Source organism: Manis javanica, chromosome 1 (assembly GCF_040802235.1).
Source record: "Manis javanica isolate MJ-LG chromosome 1, MJ_LKY, whole genome shotgun sequence".
NCBI lineage: Eukaryota > Metazoa > Chordata > Mammalia > Pholidota > Manidae > Manis > Manis javanica.
Window position 1 is genome coordinate 55,945,066 of NC_133156.1, and position 27,156 is coordinate 55,972,221.

Below are 27,156 nucleotides of genomic sequence, written 5' to 3' on the forward strand. Positions count from 1 at the left end.
CACAGCCATCTCAGCTTTTTTGCCTCCAAGCCCAGCCCCACAGCCATGATCCTCAACCTGTGGGAGGCACGGCACTTCCCCAATGGCAACCTCAGCCAGCTGGCTGCAGCAGTGGCTGGACTGGGCCAGCCAGACTCTGGCCTCTTCACCGTGTCAGAGGCTGAATGCTGAGGCCAACCAGGCCCACAACGCCTACACTCTCACCAGCTTTGGCACCCGCCAGGGACAGGCAGAAGCCGGACAGGGCCCTTCCCCCCACACCCAGGGAAGCTGTGTGGACAGGCCCCCTCCGGCAGACACTGTCCCTTAACACTGGCCCTTCAGATCCTGCCCACACTTCCACTCCTCCATGGCCTGCCTGGCCAGGCTGGCACTGCCACCTACTCTGGCCCTGCTCAGTCCCCCGGGCCCAAGGTAGACAGTGCCTGGAGCCCAAACCAGGTCCAGCCCATCTGTGTGTGTGTATGTGCGTGTGATGCTACCTCTCCTCCGCCCCTGGTCAGGGGGCCGCATACACATGGGCAGGCATGCACATACTGGGCTTGGGACGTGGCCCCAGAGCTCCTACCTGAGCTGGACCTTATGCAAACATTTCTGTGCCTGCTGGGTAGGGGCACATCTGAGGGGCCTGGCTCCAAGCCTGTAGGACTGACGGCCACAGCGGATAGGGGACAGCCCTGGATTCAGGCACACGACCACCACATGGCACGTACCCATACATGTCTCGTGTGCTCATCTCACATTCAATACTCCACACACATCTCATGCCATACACCTGGAGGCCACTCACATCTCTCATAGCCAGTGTCAGTCCACATCTGCCTCTCACATGCTGCCCTTCTCCCACCCACCCAGGGACACCCAATGGCTCCTGCCTGATTTCCCCCTGCCCCCAGCCTCGAGGAACCCTGCCCAATGGGGTGTGTGAATATGCAATGGGAGTCCCAGGCTGGACAATGGCAAGTGTGCGTGCCGTGGCGTGTCCGTTCCTGGGGCTGGCTGGTTCCCATGTGGGGCCTGTCGTGTGAAGCTTGTGCCCTGACTCTGTCTTAAGTGCATTTGCGCACTTATATTTGGCCTTATGTACACAGCCTTGCCCGGCCGCCGGGGCGCGTAGGGATTTTAGCAGACGTGAATGTAAATAAATTATATATATATATTGCTAACCCACGTGCTATTTCTCTTGGGGAAAACAAGCGGTTGAGGCCAGTAGCCACAGAGGGGTCACATATGGGCTATCCTGGAAGTCGTGGATGGCTAGGCTGGCTGGAGACAAGTGGGTTCCAGGCCCTGGTCCAGCAAATTCCTGAAGATTCTTCAGACGTGGGCCATCTGGGCAAGACGGCAGGCAACAGCAGTGACCAGAGCTGCACCTTTGCCAGATCCGTCCTCCGACTGCAGGAAGGAAACCACACAGCGAGGGGCCAGCTCCCTTACTGTGGCTGCCACCCAGCTAGAGAAGCTGTGAGGGGAGGAGTTGAAGTGAGCCCAGACAAGCCAGGCCCCACCCAGCCATGCTTCCCTTCCTCTTCCAGCACCCAGACTCACTGGGGGTGTAGTTTATAGAGGGTCCCATCAACCCCCACAGACACAGTCAGCTCTTCCAGGCCTCGGTTCTCACGGATCTTCTCTACCACAGCAGCCACACCTGCCCCACAGAGCTTGGCGGCCCGCTGGGACACAGCCTGGCACACCTCCAGGACCATCAGGGCATCATCTGAGGTCAGGGGGAGCCCCAGATCCTCCAAGATGGCTCGGACCTGCCTCAGGGCCAGGCTGTCACTGGGGACAGGAAGGAATAGAGCACAGAGAGGCAAGGTCCTGCATTAGCTCCCCACCTCATGACTTTTCTGTTCTCTGGGGTGGACTCCTTTGGGATATGAAGGGAGATAATACAGGCCTCAGGCACCTTTCAATCTCAGAGAGAAACTTGGTTTTAAAGATGTCCCTGGTCTGAAGGCGCTGGGTCTGCTGGCCCCGGAAGAGAACTCCAAGGCTGGTCAAATGCAAGAGGATGTGGCGGACAATCTCCCCCAGGTACATGCCACTGATCATCTTCTCAAACCTGCATGCAAGTGTGTGTGTGCCCAGGGCAGGAGACACCACCAGCTACCATCACCAATGCCAGCCACTAGCAGCCACCCCTGCCCTACCCAGCCCACACCTCTGCTTGCTGGGGTTGATGGATGCCTGGTCCACACTTGCATCGAAGCAGGTGCTGAGCACACCCAGAGAGCCATCATCCCCAAAGGCACCCCACTCCATGTTGATGCACATGTGGCCTGAGTCCCCAGCCACACCCACCACATTCCGGAGCTCTTCCATGTAACAGGCATTGGTGCCAGTCCCTGCAGAGAGGCCAGATGGGGTGGGACCCATTTACCGATATAGATAAGACCCCTCTGAGCCCTGCCCCCACTGAGACAGCTCATTTCCTACCTTTCCATCTCCCCACCCTCACAACCTGTCCCAGGTCCTGGTCTGTCTACCTTCCTGACATTACTTCTGCAGACCCTGCTAGCACCAAACCCTCCAAGCCTCCACTTTCCCCCATCAGCAACACTGTCAGTACTCCTATGCTGACTCAGAGCACTCCTAAAATGCCTGTCAGTCATGTCACTCCCATGGGAGATATGTGACTACCCCTCACCATCTGAAGGTGAGAGGCCCAAGCTCAGATTCAGCTTTCTCTGACTGTGACATGCTGTTCTGGGCTCAACTTCTGATAAATGGTCAGTTCTGAGAAATCAGGTGTTTCCCCCTTCCTTATGTGTCTTCCTTTCCCTTCATCCAGCCCCCAGCTGGCCACAGGATAGGTGTTTAATAAAAACTTAGAATCTTGGACTACCTCAAGGACCCTCACAGCTCATTCTCTGTTCCCTGCCCTGGTCCCCACCCAATTCCGAGACCCAAATGCATACTAGGGTGAGCCAGGCACTGCGCCATGCCTTGCTCTCTCTTTTCATCCTCACAACCATTAAGACAGGCATTGTTATTATCTCCATCTTAGAGATGAAGAAACTGAGGCTCTGGTGATTTGCCCAAGGTCACACAGGTGGAAGTGGCAGAGCTAGTATTTCTGCCCAAGTCTGTATGACTCCAAAGCTCAGATTCATTCAACATAAGCACATACTAAGTTCAGAGTGCTTAAATGACTATGAATCAGTAACTGAGCTGGGCTAGACACCCAAGCTCCAGACTGCCAGCCCAGTAGAGTGTTCCAGGCCCTTTTGGGTCAGGAGGGAATTAAGCCACATCCCCAGTTCCAGTGGAATGTCCGACCTGAGGAATCAACAGGAGACAGTGAATTAACATCAGGCATGGAGGTAAAAAGAGCAGGGCCCTCCTCACCAACAATGAGGCCGACTTCGCAGTGGGGGTCCTCATAGCCACAGGACATCATGGTCCCCACTGTGTCATTGACAATGGCAACCACATTCAGCTCCACTGCCTGTACACAAAAGGACACTGCTAGTTGCTGGGCAACATGGTTGTCACAGTAGCCAGTACTGGACCCAGAGGTCTCCACTGCAGAGCACCCAACTCCGTGTCAGGAAGCAGCAGACCCTTGCTCCCTTCAAGGCCTGCCACAGCCCCAAAGCACTCCTGGGGCAGACTACTTACTTGTCTGCGCCTGATGGCTTCCCGCAGCAGACACACGACATCTTGGCCCTCGCAGTCTGATGCACTGAAACCCTTTGTCCAGTTCAGGAGGATACCCTGGGTAGGGCAAGATAGGCAGGAAGATGGGGGCCCCCTGGAGTACCATTTGGCCTCTCCCAAAGCCTGCATCCCATCAGAAGCATATAATTTTCCCACTCCCCAAGCAGGATTCTATGCCCACTCCACCATATGCTTGAGGGACTTGCCCTCTACCCCTTCCAACTCCCTAGGAGGCTTCTGGTGTGAAGAAACCTATTAATAACCATCCAACCTACATATTCTATTATTAGTGCCAGAATACTAGGATGGTCTGAGAGTCTGGCCATTTTAAGATGTCTGCCCAGAAGGAATCGCTCTTCATATTTGGGTTAGGAATGAACACAGCTGTTAAAATGAGCATTGTGTGTGAGAAAGGGCAGAATGGAAAAGGCTCAGAGGTCCAAATAATAACAGATTCTTTTTGACTAGGAGGAGTCACTTGAGAGGAAGGAAATCTAGGAATTAGGGATAGAACCACATCAATAGGAGATTCACCTGTGTGCCCCAGAGTGAAGGACAAATGGAAAAACCAGAACCCAGACACATGGTCAGGATGGGAGGGGACAAGACAGACAAGCCTTTACTGTGAGAATATTGGCCTTAAATTGTGAACTTAGTGATAGGGGATTGACTACATTTAGGACTGTTCTTTTCTTTGTGTGCTTTCTCTGAGGGGAGGGGATGGGGGAATAATTCCACTGCTATTAGGGGAAAATGACAACTCTGCCCAAAGTAGGAGCATGGAGAGCAGGCCTGGAAATCTTTGGGGCAGGAAATTTTAGGGATACTAACTGACATTTCCCCCAATATTTCCTTTTGTCCCTTTTCCACATAGCCACAGCTAGAGTGTCCATGCTCATTTTCTCAAAAACAGAAACCAGAGAGAGTGATGGTAAATGAGAGGGAGGGCCAGTTTGGGGGAGACTGGGTCACGAGTAGTAGCAAAGTTTCCCTGCTCCTAGATAAGGGGAAGACCACTGCTCTGAGAAAGTCACAGTCAGGTTTTGGATTGTTTACTGAGAAAGGTATCCCATGCCCTCCACCTGGGCCACACCTCTGTTAGAGAGGGGAGGGCATAGAAGGGATTTGCATGATCTGAGAGCAAAGGTGGCCTTTGCCCTCCTTCACCACAGAAGGGAAGGTGAGAAGAAGTGGCAGAGTCCGGAAAGCTGGGGCCTGGGTATCTCTGGACTTCCTTGTGTGCCTGGCCATTCTGTACAGCAAACAACACTGTGCAACCAAGAGAGGCCCCTACCTGGGGCAGGTGGTCCCCAAATTTTAACATTGTTTTCACCTCTCAAATGAATGTGTGCTCAACACAGGAAGTAAGATCAGTTCTAGAAAATTAACAAGACCATGTTTTTGCATATGGAGTCCTACCTGCTTCTTGCACCTTACAAGGAATAATCAAAAGGCATCAGCATGCTCTGCCACCCCAGGAAGGCACCCAACACCAAGCCAGGCATAAAAGGGACACAAGCAAGGCCAGAAAAGGGAGAAAGGACAGAGAAACTGTGCCACCACAAGCCCCTTCAAGAGACAGGAACAAACGCTGCTCCCTGAAATATACCAGGGCTACGGGGGAGACAGCGATGTGTCCCCCATCAGACCTGATCTAGGCCTGATTGCTCCCAAGTGCCCAGACCTAATACTGGCTCTACTCTCCTACTCATTGCAGCCCCAGAGGTATCTTTATTCCTTTCCACCTCAGGTTTCTTCATGGCCCTGGATTCCAGGCCTCTTCACAAAACCCCTCCATGTGTTCACAGAGGTGATATCCAGGGAAACTGAGGCTGGATGCAGGCCCAGCCCAGCAGTGCTTTGGGCTATCACCACCCCCTAGCCCAGGACACTTGAAGCCCTCTCCCCTGCCTCCTGCCTACCCCATGAAGGGTATGAGGGTGGAAAACCCTTGGGATGACTTTTCCTGGCCCTCCCTCCCTCACCTGGTCCAGGCCGAGCTGCCTGCATGGGAAGGAGAAGGTGAAACCCAGGGGAAGGCTCTGCCCACTCAGGCCCTGCTTCTGCTGGAAGTCCACAATGCAGTCCACGATGTGGTCAAAGAGCTGAGGGGTAGGGCAAGTCAGAGGGGTGAGCCATCGCTGGCCCTTCCCCTCCTCTAACATCAGGCCCAGTCTATGAGTACCTGCTGTCCAGAGCCCTGGGCCACGTATTCCGGGATAGAGTAGACCTGGCTGGTGATCCGCACAACTCCAGTAGCAACACGCACCAGAAGGACCCGGAAGTTGGTGCCCCCAAGGTCCAGGGCCAGGAAGTCCCCACGCTCTGTGGGACAAAGACCCTCAGTGCCACGACAGAGCTGGTGGTTCTACCACACTACATACTGTGACCCCGCCAGGAGTCTGTATCCCAGGCCCACACTCAGTCCAGGTCCTTACCGCTGCCATTAGGCGTGGCCCGGACATAAGTAGGCAGCATGCGCAGGGAGGAGGCCTCCCCACGGAGCCCCTTGTCCATGGCCTTCCGCATCTGAGCCTGTATCACTGCCAGCTGTTCCCGGTTCAACCGGAAGTCTGCCAGGGTCTCCTCCAGCAGGCGCCGGTGGGCAGCCAGGCGGGCAGCCACAGCAGTCACCATTGCCACGCCCCGGCCGCCCCCATCCACAGAGGGAATGAAGGAGACATCACATTCAGGGACCAGGAGCATCACTGTCTCCTGCAGGACACTGAGGAACCTACACAGACACATACCAGGCATACCCTGGCTTGGCAGTTGGCCATGACCCCCAGAGCGTGCTGAAGCCATGGGCCCCATCACTTCAAATCACTTCAATTCTAAACCCTTCTGAGGACCAACTATATGTGTGCTCCCCGCCTGCCCCCTCCCTTTCATACCCAAAGAGAAGCACCTTTAATCTCCTCTGACCTTTTCCAGGCATCCTCATCCCCATCTGGCTTCACTTAGGTACCATTCGTACCCATTTCTTTGAACCCATGGTACCAGAGTGGGTGTGTATCTCAAATGCATACATGTTCCTGCTACCTACTCACACAGGATCATGTGTGTGTATTCCCAATACCTGGGGTGTTGCTCAAACACTTGGCCTCCAGTGGCCACAGCAATCTGAAGCATCTGCTGCTCCCTACTGTGCTGGAGGCGGAAGAGGACAGCAGCCAGGGCGGCGGCACAGAGCCGGGCAGCCCTTGTGCACACGGCCATGCACACATGTTGCACAATCTTCACATCCAAGGCCCCCACACTCAGGCCCAAGTCCTGCAGGATAGTGTGCACGCGGGTGGCCCCATCTGAGGGGCTGGAGAGAGGGCACGGGGCATTGCTTTGAGTTCAAGTAGCCCAAAAGATCTCTGCACCCCATGGCTACCTCGGGGACAGAGCATCTTCCCCTCTCCCAAGCTAAGAAACTGGTTGTCTAGGCCCACTTGCTTCCCCCACTCACTCCTCCATCTCAGCCACATGCTTCAGGGGGATGCTGCCTTGGCTCAGCAGGGCAGGAGAGGTGCAGCCACCAAAGAGGACCCCATGCTGGGTGAGGTAAGCCAGCACCAGCCGCACCAGCTCACCCAAGTATAGGCCTCCAATCATCTTCTCAAACCTGCAGGTGGGAAGGGTATTTGGACAGAGCCTTTCCTAAGCCTTGAACCCACCTGGCCCCACCTCCAAGAACCCCCAAAGAGAGGTCATTTTCTTTGCCCAGATTGTAGGTTTCAGAAGCAAATGGCCTCTTGGGAGACAGGTGGATGTTTACCCAAACGCTGATGCTCCCTCTGGCTTAGGTTAGGTTTAGAGGGGTTCCTGGAGTGTGATAGGACTTAAAAGAGGGCAGGGTACACTTTGCTCAGCTACCCCCAGTCCCAACCCCTATCAGGGCTCACCAGAGTCAAGAATAAGTTTGGGCCAAGGTTGAAAACTCTAGGTTCTAGAATCTTAAGCCTTTCCTTCTTGGAGCCTGGCCAGGAACCCCTGATGCAGTCTGGATACCCTAAAGGCCAGAGTATAGGTCAGCAGAGAGGTAGGAGAGCAAAATAGTGACAGGGCCTAGAGCAGAAGGTCAAGCCACCTCTGGGCACCAGGATTCAGAGACTCGAGGTCCAGCGTGCGGTCGAAGGTAGTCAGCACTGGCCCCAAGGCCTCATCACCACCGAAGGAACCCCACTCAATGCTGACGCAGACTCGGCCTCGGTCCTCGTCCAGCACTGCCACGTGCCGGGCCTCCTCCATGTAACACGCATTGGTACCAGTGTCTGGCAGGGATGACCCCATCAGGGCCTGTCAGTAGGCAACCATGTTCCCTGCCCACCATAAAAAATGGCCCATGACTCACCTACAACAAGCCCAACCTCACATGGCCCAAGCCCTGGCTCGCAGCCCATCATGGTGCCTACTGTGTCATTCACCACAGCAACCACATCGATGTTGTAGGCCTGGACAATGGAGAGGGCAGAGGTCAAGGCCAACCTGAGTGGGCAAAGTAGGGAACCTGGGGGATGGGCAGGGATGGACCCCTGGCTTTATGGAGATACCCAGAGTCCACAGAACACATATGTCCATATGCCCCACACATTTGTGTCATATATACTCTAACCCCCACCCACCCCCACCCCAACTTTTATTAGCTAGTCCTTCCATCTACACCCCGTTTGGCTCCTCTGCCTCCATCCAGCTCAGGCCTTGGGAGTCTCAGAGGCTCCCAAACTCAGCCAATACCTCCAGAACACCAGTGTTCCCCACAGGACCAGGACCAGGGCGAGCAAGCTGGGCACCTTGACAACTGCACTGTAAGCACCTTCTTGCTAACTCTCATCCAGACCTAGCTACCCAAGCCTGCTCTTCCCATCCCTGATTTACAGCCATTCTCATAGCACCGAGGTGGTTAGTCCAGATGGATCCAGATCCACCTTTCTTAGGCATCCAGACCTTCCTCCCCAACCCTAGCTTATGCACCTGGCAAACTCTGCTTCAAGTCCCTGCCTAAGCAGGGTGCACCCTTCCCAGTGCCCCCAGTCATCACAACCACCTACTCAACAGGGATAATATTTTGTTGGAATTGTGAGGTCCTTGAGGACAGTCAAGTCTTTTCATCTCTGTTTCCCTTCATGGTCCTGAAACTTTATTTGACCTTTCTTAGCCTCAGTCTCCTAACCTATAAAATGGGAATGGTAGCAGAATTAACCCAGGGTTGAACTAGGTAAAGGAAATAACCAGAGAAGGAAAGCAGGCCTTCCCAGAAGCACAAGCACAGCCTCTGTGTACCAAGCCACATGGGCAGCCCTCTCCATCCTTGCCTCCACTCACCCCCTGCCTCTGGATGGCATCTCGCAGCAACTGGACTACATCCTGGCCTTCTACACCACTGCACCTAAAACCTTTGGTCCAGGAAATGAGGGTGCTCTGGGGGCAGAAAAGCCAGGTTATTCCAATAGCCTTCACAGGGTTGTAACCCACTGTCCCCATGCCCTCTCTGCCTTACCCTGTCCAGGCCAGTCTGGTGACAAGGGAAGGAGAAGCTGAACCCAAGCTGTAGACCCTGATTGCCCACAGGGAGTGTATCCAGGAACTTAGAAAGGCAGCAGGCGGCAAAGTCAAAGAGCTGTGGGATAGGTGGGGGTCTCAGCTCTGCCAACTGGACCCCAGCTGCCCAGCCAGGCCCCAGAGACTGGGCAATGAGTGCTCACCTGCTGACCAGGACCCAGCATCACCTCTTGGGGGATCACAAACTCCTGGCTCTGGGGCTGCATGCTGTGCCCCTCAGTGCCAGTCAGGGTCACCCACAGAACACGCAGTGAGGCCCCTGTGGCCCCCAGCTCCAGTACCACAAAGTCTCCTTCCTCTGGGAGCAAACAGATCACAGAAAACCATGCAGCTGGCAAGACCAAACCCTCTGCCTCCCAGAAACATTCCCAAGGCCTGCAAAGTCCCATCAAGGGAACTTAAGAGTTGGGAACCTTAGAGACAGGGATAGGGATAAGGAACTCACCCCTCCCCGAGATCAGAACCCTCTTCCCAGGCCTGGCAACCTTAGTCTATGCCACCCACCAGTGCCATGTGGGATGGACCCCACGTATGTGGGCAACATTCGGACAGCAGGAGCAGGGCTGGTCTGTCCCCCAAGTGCCTGCTCCATGGAGCCCAGGAGGCTGGTTTGAATTTGCTGCAGCTGTGGCTCCGTCACCTTGAACTGCTGCAGGCAATCCTGCACCTGGGGAGAAACAGGCCAACAGCTGCATGGGAGTCCAATTGGCCTAGCCAAGTTCCCTACTCCTGTCAGGACAGAGGCCAGCCCTCCCCAGATGGCACCTCCCTCACCAGTTCAGCATAGCCCCCTCCCTCAGCTTCCTCAGGGGATGGCCAGAGCCTTGCCTGTGCCCTCTCTGAGCCTTGCTGCCCTCCCCAGCAGCTGCCCAGACCCACTCCTCTCCTCTTCATGCACCCTAGCTCTCTTGCCACCCACAGCCTGCACCCAGCTCCTGCATCCTCAGAAGGCTCCTTTCTGGAGGAAAGACCCACCCACTTCCTCTTCCTGCTCCATTCTTCATGGCTCCTTCTCACCACCCATACCCCCTCCCCTCTACTTCTTTGAATTCAGTGTTTGGCAAGGCCTCTCTCCTGTCACACCATGACTAATTCACTCTGGCTCCCCAGTACCCAGAAGCAAGCTGCTCAGTGAGTTGTCCTTGAATGAGCAAATGAGTGAAAAAAATGTGAACAAACTTCAAATTCAGGTTCTAGCCACTTGACTCTGGAATCTGAGCAAGAGCTCAGCCCAGGAGACTTTGGAGGCTACTCTGGAGGACAGTCATTACATTAGTCGGCCATCCTTCCCACAGACATTGATTGAGACCCTACTACATGCCAGCACTATTCTAAGCACTTCATACTGCAGAACCAGACAAGTCCTGCTCTTGTGGGATTCCAGTGTAGGGGGAAGAAAATAAGCAAATAAACATATAATGTGGTTCTAGTACTAATGACAGCTGTTAAAAAAAAAAAAAGGTAGGGATTGTAGTCCAAGAATGACCTGGAGAAGAAAAGGTATTTTTAGATATGGTCAGGGAAGGTGTCCCTGAGGAGGTGACCTAAGTAAAGGTAACAAGCCCTTTGATAATCTGGGGAAAGAGCATAAAGGGATTTTCTTCAGAGTGAGGGGATGGATGTGAGGGAAGACTGGGCCAGAGGTAGATCAGGATGAAAGGAGGGTTGGGAGTGGGCAGGCAGGGAAAGCAGAAGATGGGACACACCAGGTTCCTTGCTACCACAAATCCATTGCAGGGAGCTTAAGAAGAGCCCCAGTACCTCACCTCTGTGTGGAAACCTCCCCTGATAGCCTCTGGGCCATTCTTAAGTGGTCCCAGCAGCTTCCCTGTTTATTGGACAGTCCCAGTCCACAGTTCATTCTCCTGGGACCTGCCCATCCCAATGCTCACCACTGCCTGTCCCCACACTAGGCAAGAATTCAAGCCCTGCTGCCCTACAGTAGAACCGTATCTGTAAAGTAACCACTGAGTAACTCATGGATACTCCTGTAATGTAACTCCTGGATAAGGAGGCAAGGAGAGCCAGGGAAGAGGCTGCCCACTGAGGGAGATGGGGGTCAGTCAGTCCCATCCCTGCTTTAGGAAGAGAATTGGAAACAGATCCCTCAGGAGGTAAGTGATCCTAACGGGAGTGCCAGATGCTCAGTTCCATGTTTACATTATAGCAAATGCTTCTAACAGCTATACATGCTAGGAATTATTCCTATGCTACAAATGAGGAAACTGAAGCCCAGAGAGGGACAATCATCTGCCTAACCCAAGCAGCTATTAAGAGGAAGGGTGGATTGATTTGAAATAAGATCTAACTGCATAAAATGTTTCTACATAAATGTGAAGCTTTATGAAAACTAGTAATTTCACCTTAAAAAAAAAACCAAAGCTGGTGAAGGTTGTAGCAATAAAACCCATAGGACCTGGGATGAGAAAGCTTGCGTCTGAGTCCCCACCCTACCACTTCCTGGCTGTGTGGCTCTAAGCAAGTTAAACCTCTTTCTGAAGTAACAGTCACCTGTTGCGCAAAACCAAAAGAAGCCGCCAATGTCAAGGGCCATGTCTTGTTCATGGCTCTATCTCAGGGCCACGCAAAGTGGCCGGCTCAAGACAGGCACTCTGGAAGGATTTTTTTGATTGAGTGGTTGTGATGGCATAAGAATGAAAGGTGGTAATATATGTGAAAGTTTAAACTGCTGTTCAGATGTGAGGGTGTTTTATTATTGCTTTTTGACAATAGCAGAGTTAAGGGAAAGTCAATGGCCTGAGCAAACTGATGTTTTGCTTCCTTTTCCTCCCAGGTGCAGTGAGAAGTGTAAAGAGTAAATAGGAGAAGGCAGAAGCCTCAAGAAATAGAGGACTTCTCTGGCCAATTGTGGTGGGCATGCAGCAGCCAGGAAAAGCTACTGGAGTCTCCCCACAACCTCTCCCAAGAAGACTAGGAAGAGACCTCAGCCAGGAGAGCAAGGAACAAAGCATTAGAGAGGTGAATCCAAATGGCTTCAATGCTGGCTTCTCTGACCAATTTGCATGGGCTAAACCACACACTCTACAGACCCTGAGAGCCCCATCATCTCACCTGCTCACAGGGGAGCAATTTTCTCCTCTGTCAAGCAGGAACAGAAAGACCACCCACTTCTCAGAAATGCTGCTAGCACTAAGAAGACAGTAGACACAAAGGGGTGGAACAGTGGCTGGCCCATAAGACATACTCAGTGAAATGTTGGTTCCCTTCCTCAGAGCATAAAGTACAACCTGCCTGCAGAGCTGATTCCATACCCCCTCCGGTGACTAAAAGGACCTGGGGAAGGAGTCTGGAAGGGAGTCTGTGACAGGACAGGGCTCTGACCACATGTGGTTAACTAACCTCCTTAGATCACTGTGTTAAGGGGAGCCAAGAGTGAGCCCTGTGTTACTGAGGGAGACCCAAGGCCACAGGAAACTTGGCATTCCTGTGAAGTCCCCCAAAGCCAAAGGGAACTGTCTTTAAGTTACAGATGTGTGCCATGGAGCCAGCAGGGCAGATGTGGGACCTAGCAGGTCAGGCACCACGGTCCAGTCATTGTTCACTTCTGTGACCCAGCTATGTTCACACAGAGGAAATGTTTATAGCAGTGTCTGGGCAGATGTTGGACAAGGGTGAAGTGGGTGCATGAGCTGCAGTGAGGGGTAATATCCAACAGATGTCAGGATGGGCTGGAAAACTAAACAAACTGCAGGAAACAAACTGAGGACACTTTCAGGGGTGCCCCATCGGTGCAGGTCCGTTATCTCCATTAGCTCACTTAATCCTTCAAGTGGGTAGGAGGATTAGACTATATTTTCCTCTATTCCTGATGAAGAAACAGAGACTAAGAAATATGAAATGACTTACACAAGTGTTTCCTGCTCGAGGGTGTGGTATGCAAGGGCTTGTAAATCTTGGTTAAGGTGACAGAGAGAGAAAGTCACTCAGATAACCTGAGGCATATGGACTATGCTGCAAAATAGCCTCCAAGTTGAGTTCAGCACTGAAATCATCTCTGTGTGACTGACCACGGTGGCCGTGTTAAGGGAGGGAGATGTGCAGGAGCGACCAGAATAACAGGGAAAGGAACGGTCTGAAGAACCCAGTTCTCTATCAGAAAACCCCAAGATGGTCGTTTCTAAACTGCATCAATCCATTTGCCTTGCAGGGGCGGTGCCTGTGTGGCAAGGCAGCAAAAGCAATGTTTGGAGTTGAAACACCTCAGCTCAAGCTCCTGTCATGCCTTAAACTCAAGTCATCTCTCTAAACCCTCTCTTTCTCAGCTGCAAACTGTGGAGATAATCCCCACCTTGCAGTCATGTGAAGCCTTGAAGGAGATAGTTACCAGATTAAATATGAAATGTTTGGTAAACTGGAAAAGGCTGCATGGGTGTGAGCCCACCAACCCACAACATCTTCACCTGATTCTGTTCTTGACAGCCTTGAGTAGGCATGAGACAGAAAACAGTGCTGAACTTACCAGCTCAGAGCTGTCTGAGGGGTACAGCAAACTGTCCTGGGGACAGCCAGGGGTTCCTTCCCCTTGCTGCAACCCTACAGGCCCAATGGAGTCCATGTGGTTCCACAATGGGGCGTGGCCACCTATGGGAGGAAAGGGACAGCCTGGGTAAACCACATACTCTACAGTCCCTCAGAGGCTGTGACCCAGACCCTTACCTTTCTCCCTTCTGGAGAGTACCAGGAGAGTCAGAACCTCTGATCACCAAAGATACTGTAGTAATCAGCCAGAAAGCCCTCATTTTCCAGAAGCAAGTACAACAAGAAAGGTTGAGAAGGCTAATTTCTAATCTTGGTGCAATGCATTCACTATGTCATCCATTCACATTTACTGATGCCTGTGCTGGATGCTGGGGTACAGACGAAGCAGACCTAGGCTTCACTCTCAGGAACCTCACAGCCTTACCAATTATCACAGTATAGTTAACACAGACAGCAAGAGATAGACATACTACTGTGCTTGGGAGTTCAGCGACATTCTAGAGGTCTGGAACAAAGGTATGAGGTAAAAAGGGGCCAAAAACCTGCTGGAGAAGCAGACAGGTTGGACTATGTATGGCCTTAATCCCAAACTAAGTGTGTGAATTTCTTCCTAAAGGGAGACATGGAGAGGGTGGATCTGTACTTCAGAAAGAGATTTTTCAGAAAGGCGCACAACTTTGGGCAAATCATTTATGACTTCTTTGAATTCAGTTTCTTCACCTGCAAGGGGAAATAATACCTACCTTTACAAGGTTGTCGTGAGAATTAAGTGGAATAACATGTGAAAAAATACTTCAGGAAATTTAGTGTGCAACATGAGCATTGGCTCATGGGTGGGTTTTGCAAGGTGAAATGATGCAGTACAGAGAGCCCTGTGCTCAGAGTTAGATGCAGCTCTCCACAAAGAAGCAATACTGGGTCTCTAAAGTCTTGGGGCCTAATTTTCTTCATCTGCCAAATGCGGACCAACATATATCAAAGGGCTGTGTGGGGCAAATGAGACTACGAGAGCAAAAGAACCTTGCTCAGAGTATGCCTTCAGATTTACTTAGTTGAATCTGAATATAAACTCTATAAGCCTCAATTTCCTCTTCTATAACAGGACAAAAATTCAGTTCTGGTGTGGATTAAAGTGTTAATGGTTCTTTTCTCTGCATACTGTAGAGGACTGTAGAAATGTCAGGTATTTTGCCCATTCAAGCTAGAGGAGGTATTGCTGTTCCAGGCAGTTCCCAAGGGAGACTTCAGCGATTCAGGCACCCTTCAGGGGTGGAGGAAAAGGGAAATGCATTGGAGGGCTCAAGATGAACAGAAGGCATCTGTCCATTCAATCACTCCATCTCTCTTCCTGTAACATCAGAATTTGGGGAATGATACCTTCCTACCCCTACAACCCCTCTTCACCTTCCACTCCCATCACACCCATGAATTAGCCCTTCCTGTGGTTACCTATGGTCTCCTGACTGCCCAATCCCACCCAGCCTTTTCCTCAGTCCTCACCCTTCCTGCCCTTTCAGGGATGAAAAGCCATAAACATTCTCTTGCAAAATTCTTTTGTCCTTGGACTCAACAGCCAGTTTCTCCTGGGCCTCCTTCCTGAGTCTCTCATAGTCTTCAGAACTCCTCTCCTCTCCCCTTAAACAATGGGGCTCCCAGGTTTCTGAACATAACCCTCTTCTCTACGCTCCCTCTTTATCTCACTCACTGCCAAGTTTGACTAAACTGCTATGTGAGGGCTCCCAAATCTACCTGTCTTGAGCCAAATCCCAAATTCCTACAGTCAGTTAGACATCACTCTCCAGATGCTGGAGGGCCTCCTCATACTCAATGGTCAGCCACATTTATTTCCTCCTTTACTTTTTCCCATGAAACTCTTCTCCTGCCCTCCACCTTGGCTGGAGGTGTCAACGCTGCTCACTCACGCAGCTCTCTGAATTGCCTGCAGCAATCCCTGACCCTCACCTCCTCTATACAAGCATGTTTCAGGCTCAAAGAGCTGAGAAGAGAAAGAGCTCTTCTGTGTCCCCTTCTCCTGGTTCTCATGGCCCTAGACTCTCCTCCCATTTGATTATTCCAACAGCCTCCTGATACTTCTGCTCATCTCCAGATGCTCACCTCCCTGCCTCACCAACTCCCAATACATCACTGGAGTGACTGTACAAAAATAGATTTTATCAGGTCATTCCCCAGCTCTATCTCCCCTAGGAAAGGAAGTAAACTTTCATAACATTGTGATTGCTCCCACTGCAGAAAAAAATTTCCAAAACCCTTTATCACAGTATTGCAACCCCTTCACACTGTCCTCAACCCAAGCTTCCTCTCTTGCTACCCCCTTTTATACTCTGGCCACGTTGACTATAAGCCTTCTCCTGTCTCTTGCTGTCCAGCTTTTATTCATGGTGTTCCTCAAGCTTGGAATTGCCCTGAGTCATCTCTGCATCTCCTGTCCAGCACAGCATTTGGCATAGGGAGGTACTAGTACAGCTTGGAAAAACTGGGGATGGGGGCAGGGGTAGGGGGGTGTTCTTATTCAGAGAACCAAGAAACCGGTTTCTAACAAATCTTTTTGAAGTCATATATACCTACACTCAGTTTCTAAATCTGTCAAATGGGAATGTTAGATCACTCCACGGAAGTCACAGGTCTGCTTCAAGGATAAAATGGGGTAACTGATTTACAGTCTTTGGAAAGGCCAGGGCTATACATGGAGTGAGCTTTCACTCTCCTTTTGAGGCCCAGCCAGCTCATTCATTCCCTCTTCCATTTGACATTTAACACTTCTATATGCCCGACTGAAGTTTCCCCCAAGAAAGCACAGTATTCACATTCCTGATAAATGTGTTCATGTCTGCCTCTTCTAGCCGACTCCCTGTGGGGAGGGACATATCTTCCCCCTACCACCACCACTAGATCCCAAGAACCCAGCCCAGGGTCTGCATACATTTGAATAACTGTAAACCTCTGGGCTTAGCTCAGCTCAGTCAGCTGCATGGAGTGAGCCTTCCTTCTGAAAGATATCACAAGGACCCCTGCAGAGGGTGGGGGCCACCATCAAGGAGCAGCTGGCTTCGTTTTTCCAGCTTTCACTCTTCCAGTGTGGGCCAAACAGGACAGATGAGGACAAGGGGCTGGGGCTGAAGCAGGCAGGAATTAGACACAGGAGGCTCTTACCGGGAAGCAGCAGCAGTTGTTCAATCTTCTCAGGCCTGAGCTCTTCTCTCTGTGTGAGGCATCACACTGACCTGGTTTGCACCCAAAAGTGAAACTCACAGGTGACCTGAGTTATTATGTCCCACCCTCTTCCTCAGCCACCACTTACTAGACACCAGCTAATTCAGGAAGGTGCACTTCCTTCTGAGTCTGCCCTAAGAAGAGTCCAGAGTAGGCAGAGCCATCATGCAAACTTAAGCAAGACCACAGGAAGTTGGAGCCCTGAACTAGGTTAAGGACCCTGGGACGTCCCCTTTGCAATGCTGGGAGTTCCATCTATTTTACAAACACTCCAGAGTCTGAGTTTTGAGGTGGTAGCTCACCTTTAGAAAGGAGCTGGAGGAGCCTAAACTAAGAAATATGCAGTACAATGGACAATGTTCCAAAATGTGGAAGTTCTGAGTGGGAGGCAATACAGGAACACAAGAGGAAGAGACTAACTCAGCCCTAGAGTGGGCAGGGCAAGCTGAGGCTGAACCTTGAAGGAAGAACAGCAGTATGTTGCCAGAAGTGGTTCTTGATAAAGAGAACATGTATGAAATCATAGAGCACAAGCCACTTTCACAGAATGGGGTGCAGCTCCAAGGGTATGAAGAGGATACATGTAGGGAAGAATATATGGTAGAAAGAGGTAGCAGCTAGACTGTAGAATCTGGCCTTAGTCTGTAGGCCAGCGGGGAACAGTAGGTTCACACTGTGGGTCTTCTTTACTGGGAAGAGAAAAGGAGTCCTAGACTGCAGTGGAGCTGTTGGCCACCAAGCTCATTTACCCCTGAACTAGTCTTGAATGCATAGAATCTTGAAGTTTCACTGTGTCCATTGCCATGGTCCTGAATATTCGTGTCCCTGTAAATTCTTACAATGAAAACCTAATGCCCATGGTGATGGTATTAAGAGGTGAGGCTTTTGGGAAGTGATTAGGTCATTAAGGCTAGAGCCCTAATGAATGTAATTAATGCCCTCATAACAGAGGCTCCAAGAGAGCTCCTTTGCCCCTTCTGCCATGTGAAGTTGGCAGTCAGCAATCTGGAAGAGGGCCCTCACCAATGCGTGCTGGCATCCTGATCTCAGACTTCCAGCCTCCAGAACTGTGAGAAATAAATGTATGTTGTTTATAAGCCACTCAGTCTGTATTATACTGTTATAGCAGCCCAAAGACTAGAATACTCATCATGGTGGGAGACTAGACAAAGTGTACCAACTTTTACTGCAGGGAAATTAGTGAGCAGATAGTTTAAAACTTCGGGCTATCACATCAGCAGTGACCCTACCATTATCCACAGATAGTAAATGACCTCTACACGACACCAGGATAGAGACCAGGGACAGTGGCTCTTCTATCAGTTTTGCCATGACTCGGCCTGGAAACATGCCACATGTCAGCCCTGCTACACAGTTCATGGGTATCAATCAGACATACAGGCTCTGAAAGCCAGGGAAACTGGGGATGGGGATGGAGAGGACAGAGTGACTGTCATCCACAACATAACATCCTGCCTAGCCTGGGGCCCAGTTCTCTCTCAGGTTTGTTTAGTTGGGAGAATATGGAACTGAACGTGAAAGGCCCAGTTGACTCACGCTGACAGCCAGTCTATAATTAGCTGAGCAAGCTGAGGATATGTGCCTGATGGGCAATGCCAGGGATCTTCAACTGCATTTCTGTAAGTCCTGTGTCAATTTCCCCAGAAGCAGTGGTTTTAGCACCCTATACATTATCAGGGAAGGTCTGTGTCAGGGCCTAGTGAGGGTGGAGGTAGCCTGGACTTGACATCTGTGAGCAGCTGTGACAACCTGGGTGTGGGAGAGGCATAGCAATGGCCAGCAATTCTCTTCAGATACCAGAAGGCCACTGATCAACAAGGGGAAGGACAAGTCCTGACAAGGCTCCCTCACAGCCCCTTAGTGAGTTCCCCCAGCTGTCCAGAGGAAACTAAGGAATAAGGAGCAGTGGTCAGCTGGGGGTAAGGTGGTCTGGGCTGGGAGCCAGGCCCTCCCTGATCTGAGCTGCTCATAGACTTGCTTCTTACAGTTGATGCTGCCCCGACGCCAGGCACACAGGCCCTCACTAAATTCTCCACCATTCCCTCCACACCTTTTAGTCAGGATGTGCCTTGCAGCTCTCCTATACTCATCAAGCTGCTTCTTACTGTTAGGTCTTATTCATGCTCATCTGTCTGGAATGACTATTTGCTGTCTAGCCTTTTCACCTAATTTCAGATGCCGGGGAGCCTTCCTTGACAAGCTTTTCCTGGCCCTGACCCCAAATGAGTGTGGCCTATTAATCCCATAATGTCTAGGATTCCCTTTTATCATTGCATTAACAACAGTCTATTACAATCATCTGTTTAGGTCTAATTCCTTCCCACCCCTCACTGTACTATGGCTCCCAGAGAATGTTTCTTATTCATCTTTGGAGCCCCAGGACCCAGTTCTAGACCTGACCTGGAATAGGTATCATTAATTTTTGTTAAATTGAATAACCCTCCCACAACCTCAATAGTCCAGGGCTTTTGAAACTGAGAGGAAATAAATATCCTCTTCCTGCTTTCCTGGTGCATATGGCTTTGGCAGCCTTTCCACTCTGGGTTTATACATTCTTCCATCTTCCCACTAGTAGTATCATCCACCTACTACCTATCTTCCTTCCCCTCTCTCCAGTTGCCATCTGCTAAATCAACTTAAGAGCCAAAGCTGCTCTGCCTCACAGGTAAGAATGAGCCCATCCAAACTTAAAATTTCCATTGAGCTTTGTGACTCAAGTGGGACGTAGGAGGTAGTGTAGTACAGTACAGAATGCATCAGCTCTGGTGTCAGACCTGTGTTTGAATTCCACCCCATTTACCAGTTCTATGATCTTAGGCAAATTTCTTCACTTCTCTGAGCTTGTTTTCCATGTTTAAAACAGAGAGATTAATTTCCCCATAGGATGTCCCTTAGGTGAGTTCCCCCAGAAGCAACCTGAGTGCAAATAGTCTAATTAGGAAGCAACACAGGCCAGGGCTAGGATTAGAGTGATGCATGTGAGGTGCCTAGCTACAAAATAAAAAGAGGTCTTCTTAGGTTCGGACAAGTGTCAACCCTGCCCTTACATGACCCTGAGAGTAAGGGTCATGTACCTCACCCTACTACCAGCCCTGATCCAGGAAGCACTGACAGGGAAGTTGGAGGTGAAGTAGGAAGGGAAGGAAGCCAACAGAGTGTACATAATTAAGTTGCTCCTGGAAGCAAAGGAGGCTCAATCCCACAGGGGAACTCTGTGAGACAAGTAAAATACACCTATGTGAAAGGTGAAGAAACTGGTATATATATCCCCCAACTTCCATCTTTCACTGGTTGAGGGCTGTCTCACAGGTCCTACCTCTGTGGCACTCCCAAGTCTACACAACATACAAGCCTAGACAAGTGCTAAGGAAGAGAGCTGCAGGTTCTTGCAATAGGACTTGAGAGTATGTAATAGAATGGTGAATGCCCAGGGCAAATAGGTACAGCCTCTGCCAACAGAATGTTGTGAAGGATGAAATGAAATAACACAGCCATAATGCCTAACACAGATTAGTCCTCTTCTATTTCCCAATTTATGGCAATAATTGTGAACTTCATGGAGCTTCCCAGCTCTCCATGAGTTCGCAACACCAGAACTACTGCTTCCTATCTTTCCAAAGAGTAAACAAACAAACAAACAAACAAAAACAAATGGCCCTAGGCAAGTTCTCTATGTCCAGGACCCAACCTTGCTATGGAAGCTTGCGGTGGCTGATGGAGCTAAGATAGTTGAAGGCTCAACTCCCATAAAAACTGTCTCCTTGTGCATCTCTACCCACCTCTCTCTGGCTTTTCCACCTCTCACTGTAACACTACTTAATGACATATGAAACTAGCATCAGATTAGTAACACTTGCTGCCACTTACTCATCATCTTCTCATGCAACACTGTGCCTTTATATACATTGTCTAACTCCTCAGAACCCTCTAAGTATGATTCTTCCTGTTTTATGGAGAAGGACATTAGGTCTCAGAGGTTAACTTGTGTCAGAAGCAGAGGTTCAGACTCAGGCTGACACTCTTCCCACTGACTTTGCCTCCTCACCATCTCACTAATCCCCCCTCCCACAGGACCACTGGCAACAGGGAGAGTAAGACAAATGAGCAGCATTTACCAAAGAGGGGGAGGGGGCAGGCTAGAGGGCACTGGGGAGATGGCTGTTTCCCCTGACTCCCCATCAGCTAACATATAAGCTATTGGTCCTGGCCCTGCTGATCCACATCCTCCTCCAAATATTTGCCACTGACCCATGTTCTAGGGAAACTGCTCAATTTTAAGCTAAGTAATTCACTTTCCAGAATAAACCCTTTCCCTTTTCTTATCTTCAGGCAGAGAAAGAAACATACTATTCCCTGTTTATAGAGCTCTATCTGCAATAAATTGCCATTTAACAAGAGAGAAGACTAGTAAGAGTTAAGCTGATGGGACATAACTGACAAATTACTTTTCATTAGAAGGAAAACAGGAAAACTATCAATACTAGAGTCAAAATACAGCATTTCCTTTAGGACTGCAGACGAGGGGCACTGTTGTTTCACTGCCATGGACAAAAAGTGGCTTTATTTGTTTCTCAGCCTTTGTTTGCTCATATGAAAACTGGGGAGTATAATATATACCTCACGGGGTAGCTGTGAGGATTAAATGAATGGACGTACATTGCCTGAACCATAGTAGCTGCTTGAAAAATAACAGCTATTATTTATGTGACGCTGGTCAGTGTCAGTGCCATCCAACACCAAGACACAGAAGGAGCAGAAAATGAGCCTGCCATTCTGCCTCCTTCTAACTCAAAGAGCTTGTGTGCAAAAGCACATTAAGCAGAGAACAGTGTCTTAAAGGCCTGTGCAAAGCATTCCATCCTATCTCTTAATTCCCCAGTCTAACACACATCTTTTTTTTTTTTTCCCCACAAAGGAAAAGATTACTTTGGACTTGACAATTAGGTTTACCCTGTCCCAGGATCCTTTCCTGGACAGCAGCCATCTCTCCCATCCCACAATCTTTCATCACATCCTCAAATCAGCTTGGCTCAAAGCTAGCTTTCTTAATATCCTTGTTTGGTCACCTCCTTGAGGTAGTTGCTTCTGCCATTAGACATTCTTTCATCTTTGGAGTCTACCTATGCACTGAAAACAGATTTCGTCTCTGTCCTGCACTAGAAACTCCTCAGCAAGAGAATGTGGCTGAGAATGTGTACTCTTCCACTAATGTACTGAAATAGAAGCTTTTTCCTTCTTCTGCTGTAACCTTTGACAGCAAGAGAACCAATCCTGGTTTTAACATATGAAAATGCCTGGCATCTCCACTGGTTAATCTAGGAAGAAAAAATAATTGCACAGGAATAATAAAGTGTTCACTTACAAATTCTTTGGAAGAATGGCAAGACATATCACTCAAAGATCCTATGCTCTGGCTGAGAATTCTTAATTGGGGGAAGAAGCAAGATGAAGCAGCAGCTCACTGAATGGTAGGGATAACAGAATAAGAAGATGAAAAGTAGGATTCAATGCCCTGGCACCATCCCGAATAATGTCAGAAAAGGTCAAGGGAGTAACCACACAGTGCTTGGAATTGTGCACTTACATTCAGTGAATATAAGCAGTATGTCAAAGACTAGTGATGGAATTGATCCAGAAAACATGTACTTTATGAGTCTGAGGACTAGCTCCACAGTTAAAATATCCCCACCTCAATCCCTAAAACACAGAGGGGGGAAAAAAGGGAAATCTCCATCTTACTGTAATAAGGTATAATACAAACATAAATATATTTAAATTTTCTTTTAACTACAAGTGAATTCAAACAGGTATAAAACAGAACACTATACATAGTTGTCTGTATAGCTCATAGAAAACATAAAAACAAGAATGTTGAGTGGGTGCTGGTGGTGAAAACTGCAGGGCCAAAACTTGTTCAACAATGAACTGGAGGCCACTAAAGCTTACTGAACATGGTCCATCCCTACTTCTAGTGGTTCTGTCAACCTTCAGCCCCTAACAATTTAGGATTTCCTCCTCCTTCCTCTGCCTGCTTTGGTCCGTGTCCGGCTACCTGGCCGGACAGTAAGTTGCTTTTTGAAATCCACTAAACAATCTGTTGCTTCTGAAATGGAAACAAAAGACTTGATGGGAGACTTCTTTAAGTCGAGATGTGCAAGGGAACTCTGCATCTCTTTGCTGCAACCTGCCTCTTCCATCCCTGGTGAAGGTACCCTAGAGAGAAGAGGAAAAAATTTAGAATTCTACTAAAAAGCACTAAGTATGTATCATGCATTATACCAGGGGCTTTTACACACATTATTAGTTAACATAGTCTTTGCAATAATCCAACCAGAGAACTACTAGCATTCTCCTTTCACAGATGAGGACATTGGGTAAATCACATATCCAAAGCCACTCAGGCAGTAACAGAATGAGGATTCAGACCCAACCCAAGTTCTCAAGCTACTTGAAATCTGTCAGAAGACAGGGTTGGGGTGTGAATAGAGAGGTAGAGAGAAGTTAAGACACAGCTTTTGTTCTGCTTGTTTTAACACCATGGATGAACTGAGCTAGCCATCCAATTCTTAGCCTAGACTTGTCATATGTGGTGGTCACAGAATTACAAAGGGAAGGTCACACATTTCCACAGTGATTTCTACACCAACAGTTTGAGTATCACATTATACACAGAACCTACAACCAGGACTGCACTTTTCTACAACTGCTAACAGCCACACTTTAATGCACACCCCAATTCACCTGAAGACTCCTGTTTCTGAAGACTTTTGAAGACTCTCTATCTCTGCATCTGTGATAAGAGAGAAAAAGTAGTAACGTTGTTAGTAGTGTTGTAACTATACCACTTCTCGCTGAATGTGTGCTTCCTGTTTCAGCACTGCTTTTCAGCAAGTATATTGAGGAAGCATAGGCCCCCACCCCTAGACCAATGGAATGCGGGCACTAGCATCCAACAGGCTCAGCTGCAGAAGTACCAAGGTGAACACTTTTGAATGAACAACCTGAATAAACCTACTTTAAGTCTGGACTTGAGGAACAAGTTGTTGCCAAGAGAAATCTGCCACCTGCAAAGATTCATAACATGCTGATCTAAGGGAACAGGCTATGGGGCTCAGAAAGGCTGCCTTTTTATAGGCATCAGAAAGCATGACAGATTTGCTTGATGGGAATCAACTATTGGAAATAGGTGGTAAGCAAATCTCACAAGGCTTAAGCAAAAGCTCATTTTCCATCTGCATCTAGCAAATTTTAATGACAGCAACTAGTAACAACACTAATAATAGCACCTAACATTTATTGAGACCTACTTATACCAGGGAACACGTTTGGAGCTTTACTAGATAGAATTCTTGCAATCTATAAAGTTGTTATTGCTAACTCTATGCAATGCTCTTAATCAGTCCACTCTCCTGCTCCCTAAACACCAGGCACAAAGACAGAGTTACCTCCTACAATCCCTCAGGAGAGTATGTTGGGACTCTAAAACTAAAGGTAACATGAACAACACACAAAATGTTATGAGGAGGCAGTAATGCCTGCACATCTGGGTTTCTATGCCTTTTCCTTTAGAAGGTACTTGGGGCTTGCATCATTCCCATGATTTGGAAATGTGTTTTTTCCAGTTCAACAGGAAGTCTTGAAAGTTCAGGCTTTATAAAACCTGAAACAAAACATATAATGAACAAGACTCCCCACCTTCCTTAGGGAGAAATGACCTAGACCAAGTCTCAAAGGCTAGCTGGCTATCAAATATACACCCAAATAATTCCAACAAATAGTTATGGAGTTGGCAGTAGCAATTTTTACTGGAAGCCTTAGGCAGAAGACAAAAAACTGGTCCTAGTATCCTCACTTGCAGTCTTGTGCTCAGACTGTTCCAAGAAACTGAGGAGTCGGCCTTCACTGCAGCCTTTTTCCTGTAACAGAGAAAAGAAACGATAGGGTTACCTCACGGCAAAGATTCTAAAATATAACTTCCTTAGCTCAGATCACAACTGTCTCCAGAAGAGAACAGGTATGGGGGCACAGCCCTAGGAGTCTTTTGCTTTCTAATAAATAAGGGTACACAAGTAAAACAGCTTATCTTTAGATACTATCCAAGAATGGAGACTGGAGTCCAGGCAGATTTTCCAAGATCATATTAAAGAACAGGAACCTTTGACCTATGATAGATTTGGAGAGATTTAAAACAGAAAATGACAGTTTTAAGATAACTTCTAGAAGCACTGATGCCAGAAGAATAAACTGGCTCTATGGTAGAAGCACTTACCTGTTAAGTCCCAAATCCAAATCACCACCTTAAAAATCACCCCATTCATACAGGGGTCCTTTTCTCTGTCATGACAGATAATGGCTTCTTTATCTTAGTGTTGTGATTGCTACATGAGTAGGCCTAGAATATGGAGTTGCTGCTTTATCTTTGCCGTCAAAGCTAAGATGTGCTTTTTCTGATCTCTCATCACAATGCCCAGAAGCACATCCATCTTCCCAGTGACCAGGGCCCAGACCCCACAGCTTCCTAAGGCCAGACACACAAGGTGTTCAATAGTTGATTGTGAATATGTTGCTGGCAGTGGGGGTATGATTGGGTATCTTTTCTGGAAAGCAATTTGGCAGTATGTTTCAAGAGATTTAAAAATGTTTGTATCCACTAAGAGTTCCACTTCAGAAAATCTATTCTAAGGAAATAATCAGTGGTACAAAAACTGTTTAGTATTTTAAACACAGTATCTTATAATCCAGAAGAATTTGAAAGAATCTGTAAGCTCCATAATATGAGAATGTCTAAATGACTATCTGTGTGATACAAACATCAAGATTAATTTTTTTAAATAGCTTAAAAATAAACCCAAGAAAGTGTTTATGCTGTAGTTATATACACACACAATATACATGTACATATATAATATGGTATCAACTTCATTAAAAATGCAAAAGAGCAAAAAAGACTGGGAAAAAATAGGCCAAACTACTAAAAGTTGTTATCTTTGAGTAGCTAAATTACAGGTGAGAATTTCCCAATTCCTCATACTTTTCTAAATAAGCACATATTACTTTTTTTTATTAAAGTATCATTGATATAGCAGCTTATATGATGGTTTCAAATATACAACACAGTGGTTCAACATTCACCTATTATTATCAAGTCCTTACCCCCTCCAGTGTGGTCACTGTCCATCAACATACTAAGATATTACAGAATCATTACCTGTATTCTTCGTGCTGCACTACCATCCCAGTGACCAACCTATATTACAATTGCTAATTACTGTGCCCCTTAATTCCTTTCTGCCCCACCCACCCCAACCACTCCCCTTTGGTAACCACTAGTCCCTTTTTGGTGTCTATGTATCTGCTATTTTGTTCCTTCTGTTTTGCTTTGTTTTTATACTCTACAAATAAGTGAAATAATTTGGTATTGTTTTTCTCCACCTGGCTTATTTTACTGAGCACAATACCCTCTAGATTTATTGCAAATGGGAGGACTTCTTTTCTTTTTATGGCTGAATAATATTCCATTGTGTATATGTATCACATCTTCTTTATCCATTCATCTATTAATGGACACTTAGGATGCTTTCATATCTTGGTTGTTAATAGTGCAGCAATAAAATAGGAAGCACATATTACTTCTTTTTTTATTTTATTTTATTATTAGTTTTATTTTGGTATCATTAATCTACAATTACATGAAGGACATTATGTTTACTAGGCTTCCCCCTTCACCAAGTCCTCCCCACATAGCCCTTCACAGTCACTGTCCATCAGTGTAGTAAGATGCTGTAAAATCACTACTTGTCTTCTCTGTGTTGCACAGCCCTCCCCGTGCACCCCCCACACTATACATGTTAATCGTAATGCCCCCTTTCTTTTTTCCCGCCCTTATCCCTCCCTTCCCACCCATCCTCCCCAGTCCCTTTCCCTTTGGTAACTGTTAGTCCATTCTTGGGTTCTGTGATCCTGCTGCTGCTTTGTTCCTTCAGTTTTCTTTTGTTCTTATACTCCACATATGAGTGAAATCATTTGGTACTTGTCCTTCTCCGCCTGGCTTATTTCACTGAGCATAATACCCTCTAGCTCCATCCATGTTGTAGCAAATGGTAGGATTTGTTTTCTTCTTATGGCTGAATAATATTCCATTGTGTATATGTACAACATTTTCTTTATCCATTCATCTACTGATGGACATTT

The 27,156-nt window shown here is 48.3% G+C and overlaps 3 protein-coding genes across 12 annotated transcripts in view; 1 reads left to right on the forward strand and 2 right to left on the reverse strand.

The window, feature by feature from the left end:
- The window catches only part of UNC5A (unc-5 netrin receptor A), a 59,250-nt gene extending 58,084 nt beyond the window's left edge, over positions 1-1,166 (forward strand). For all 3 annotated transcript variants that reach the window (XM_017668557.3, XM_017668558.3, XM_017668559.3), the window contains one exon: positions 6-1,166. In XM_017668557.3, coding sequence (XP_017524046.3) covers positions 6-171 — 166 coding nt within the window. In that variant the 3' untranslated portion in view covers positions 172-1,166. The remainder of the gene's footprint in view (positions 1-5) is intronic.
- HK3 (hexokinase 3) lies at positions 1,137-22,571 on the reverse strand. 7 transcript variants are annotated; one of them, XM_036995178.2, is made up of 19 exons: positions 16,885-22,571; positions 13,694-13,815; positions 9,718-9,880; positions 9,357-9,511; positions 9,152-9,271; positions 8,977-9,072; positions 8,006-8,105; positions 7,742-7,925; positions 7,121-7,276; positions 6,743-6,976; positions 6,102-6,397; positions 5,849-5,988; positions 5,649-5,768; positions 3,625-3,720; positions 3,352-3,451; positions 2,165-2,348; positions 1,910-2,065; positions 1,549-1,782; positions 1,137-1,395 (listed from the first exon to the last, which is right to left on the reverse strand). In XM_036995178.2, exons 2-19 carry the CDS (start codon positions 13,787-13,789, stop codon positions 1,236-1,238), a joined length of 2,790 nt encoding a protein of 929 aa, XP_036851073.2. In that variant the 5' UTR covers positions 13,790-13,815; positions 16,885-22,571; the 3' UTR covers positions 1,137-1,235. The 7 variants fall into 7 exon arrangements, with proteins under 7 accessions (XP_036851073.2, XP_017524043.3, XP_036851072.2 ...); XM_017668554.3 differs by having other exon boundaries at positions 1,137-1,462; XM_036995177.2 differs by having other exon boundaries at positions 3,283-3,451.
- A 138-nt stretch (positions 22,572-22,709) lies between these two features.
- Positions 22,710-27,156, reverse strand: part of UIMC1 (ubiquitin interaction motif containing 1) — a 138,565-nt gene continuing 134,118 nt past the window's right edge. For both annotated transcript variants that reach the window (XM_036995058.2, XM_073232656.1), the window contains 3 exons: positions 24,818-24,881; positions 23,707-23,755; positions 22,710-23,178 (listed from right to left, as the gene is read on the reverse strand). In XM_036995058.2, the coding sequence (XP_036850953.1) occupies positions 22,968-23,178; positions 23,707-23,755; positions 24,818-24,881 (324 nt within the window). In that variant the 3' untranslated portion in view covers positions 22,710-22,967. The remainder of the gene's footprint in view (positions 23,179-23,706; positions 23,756-24,817; positions 24,882-27,156) is intronic.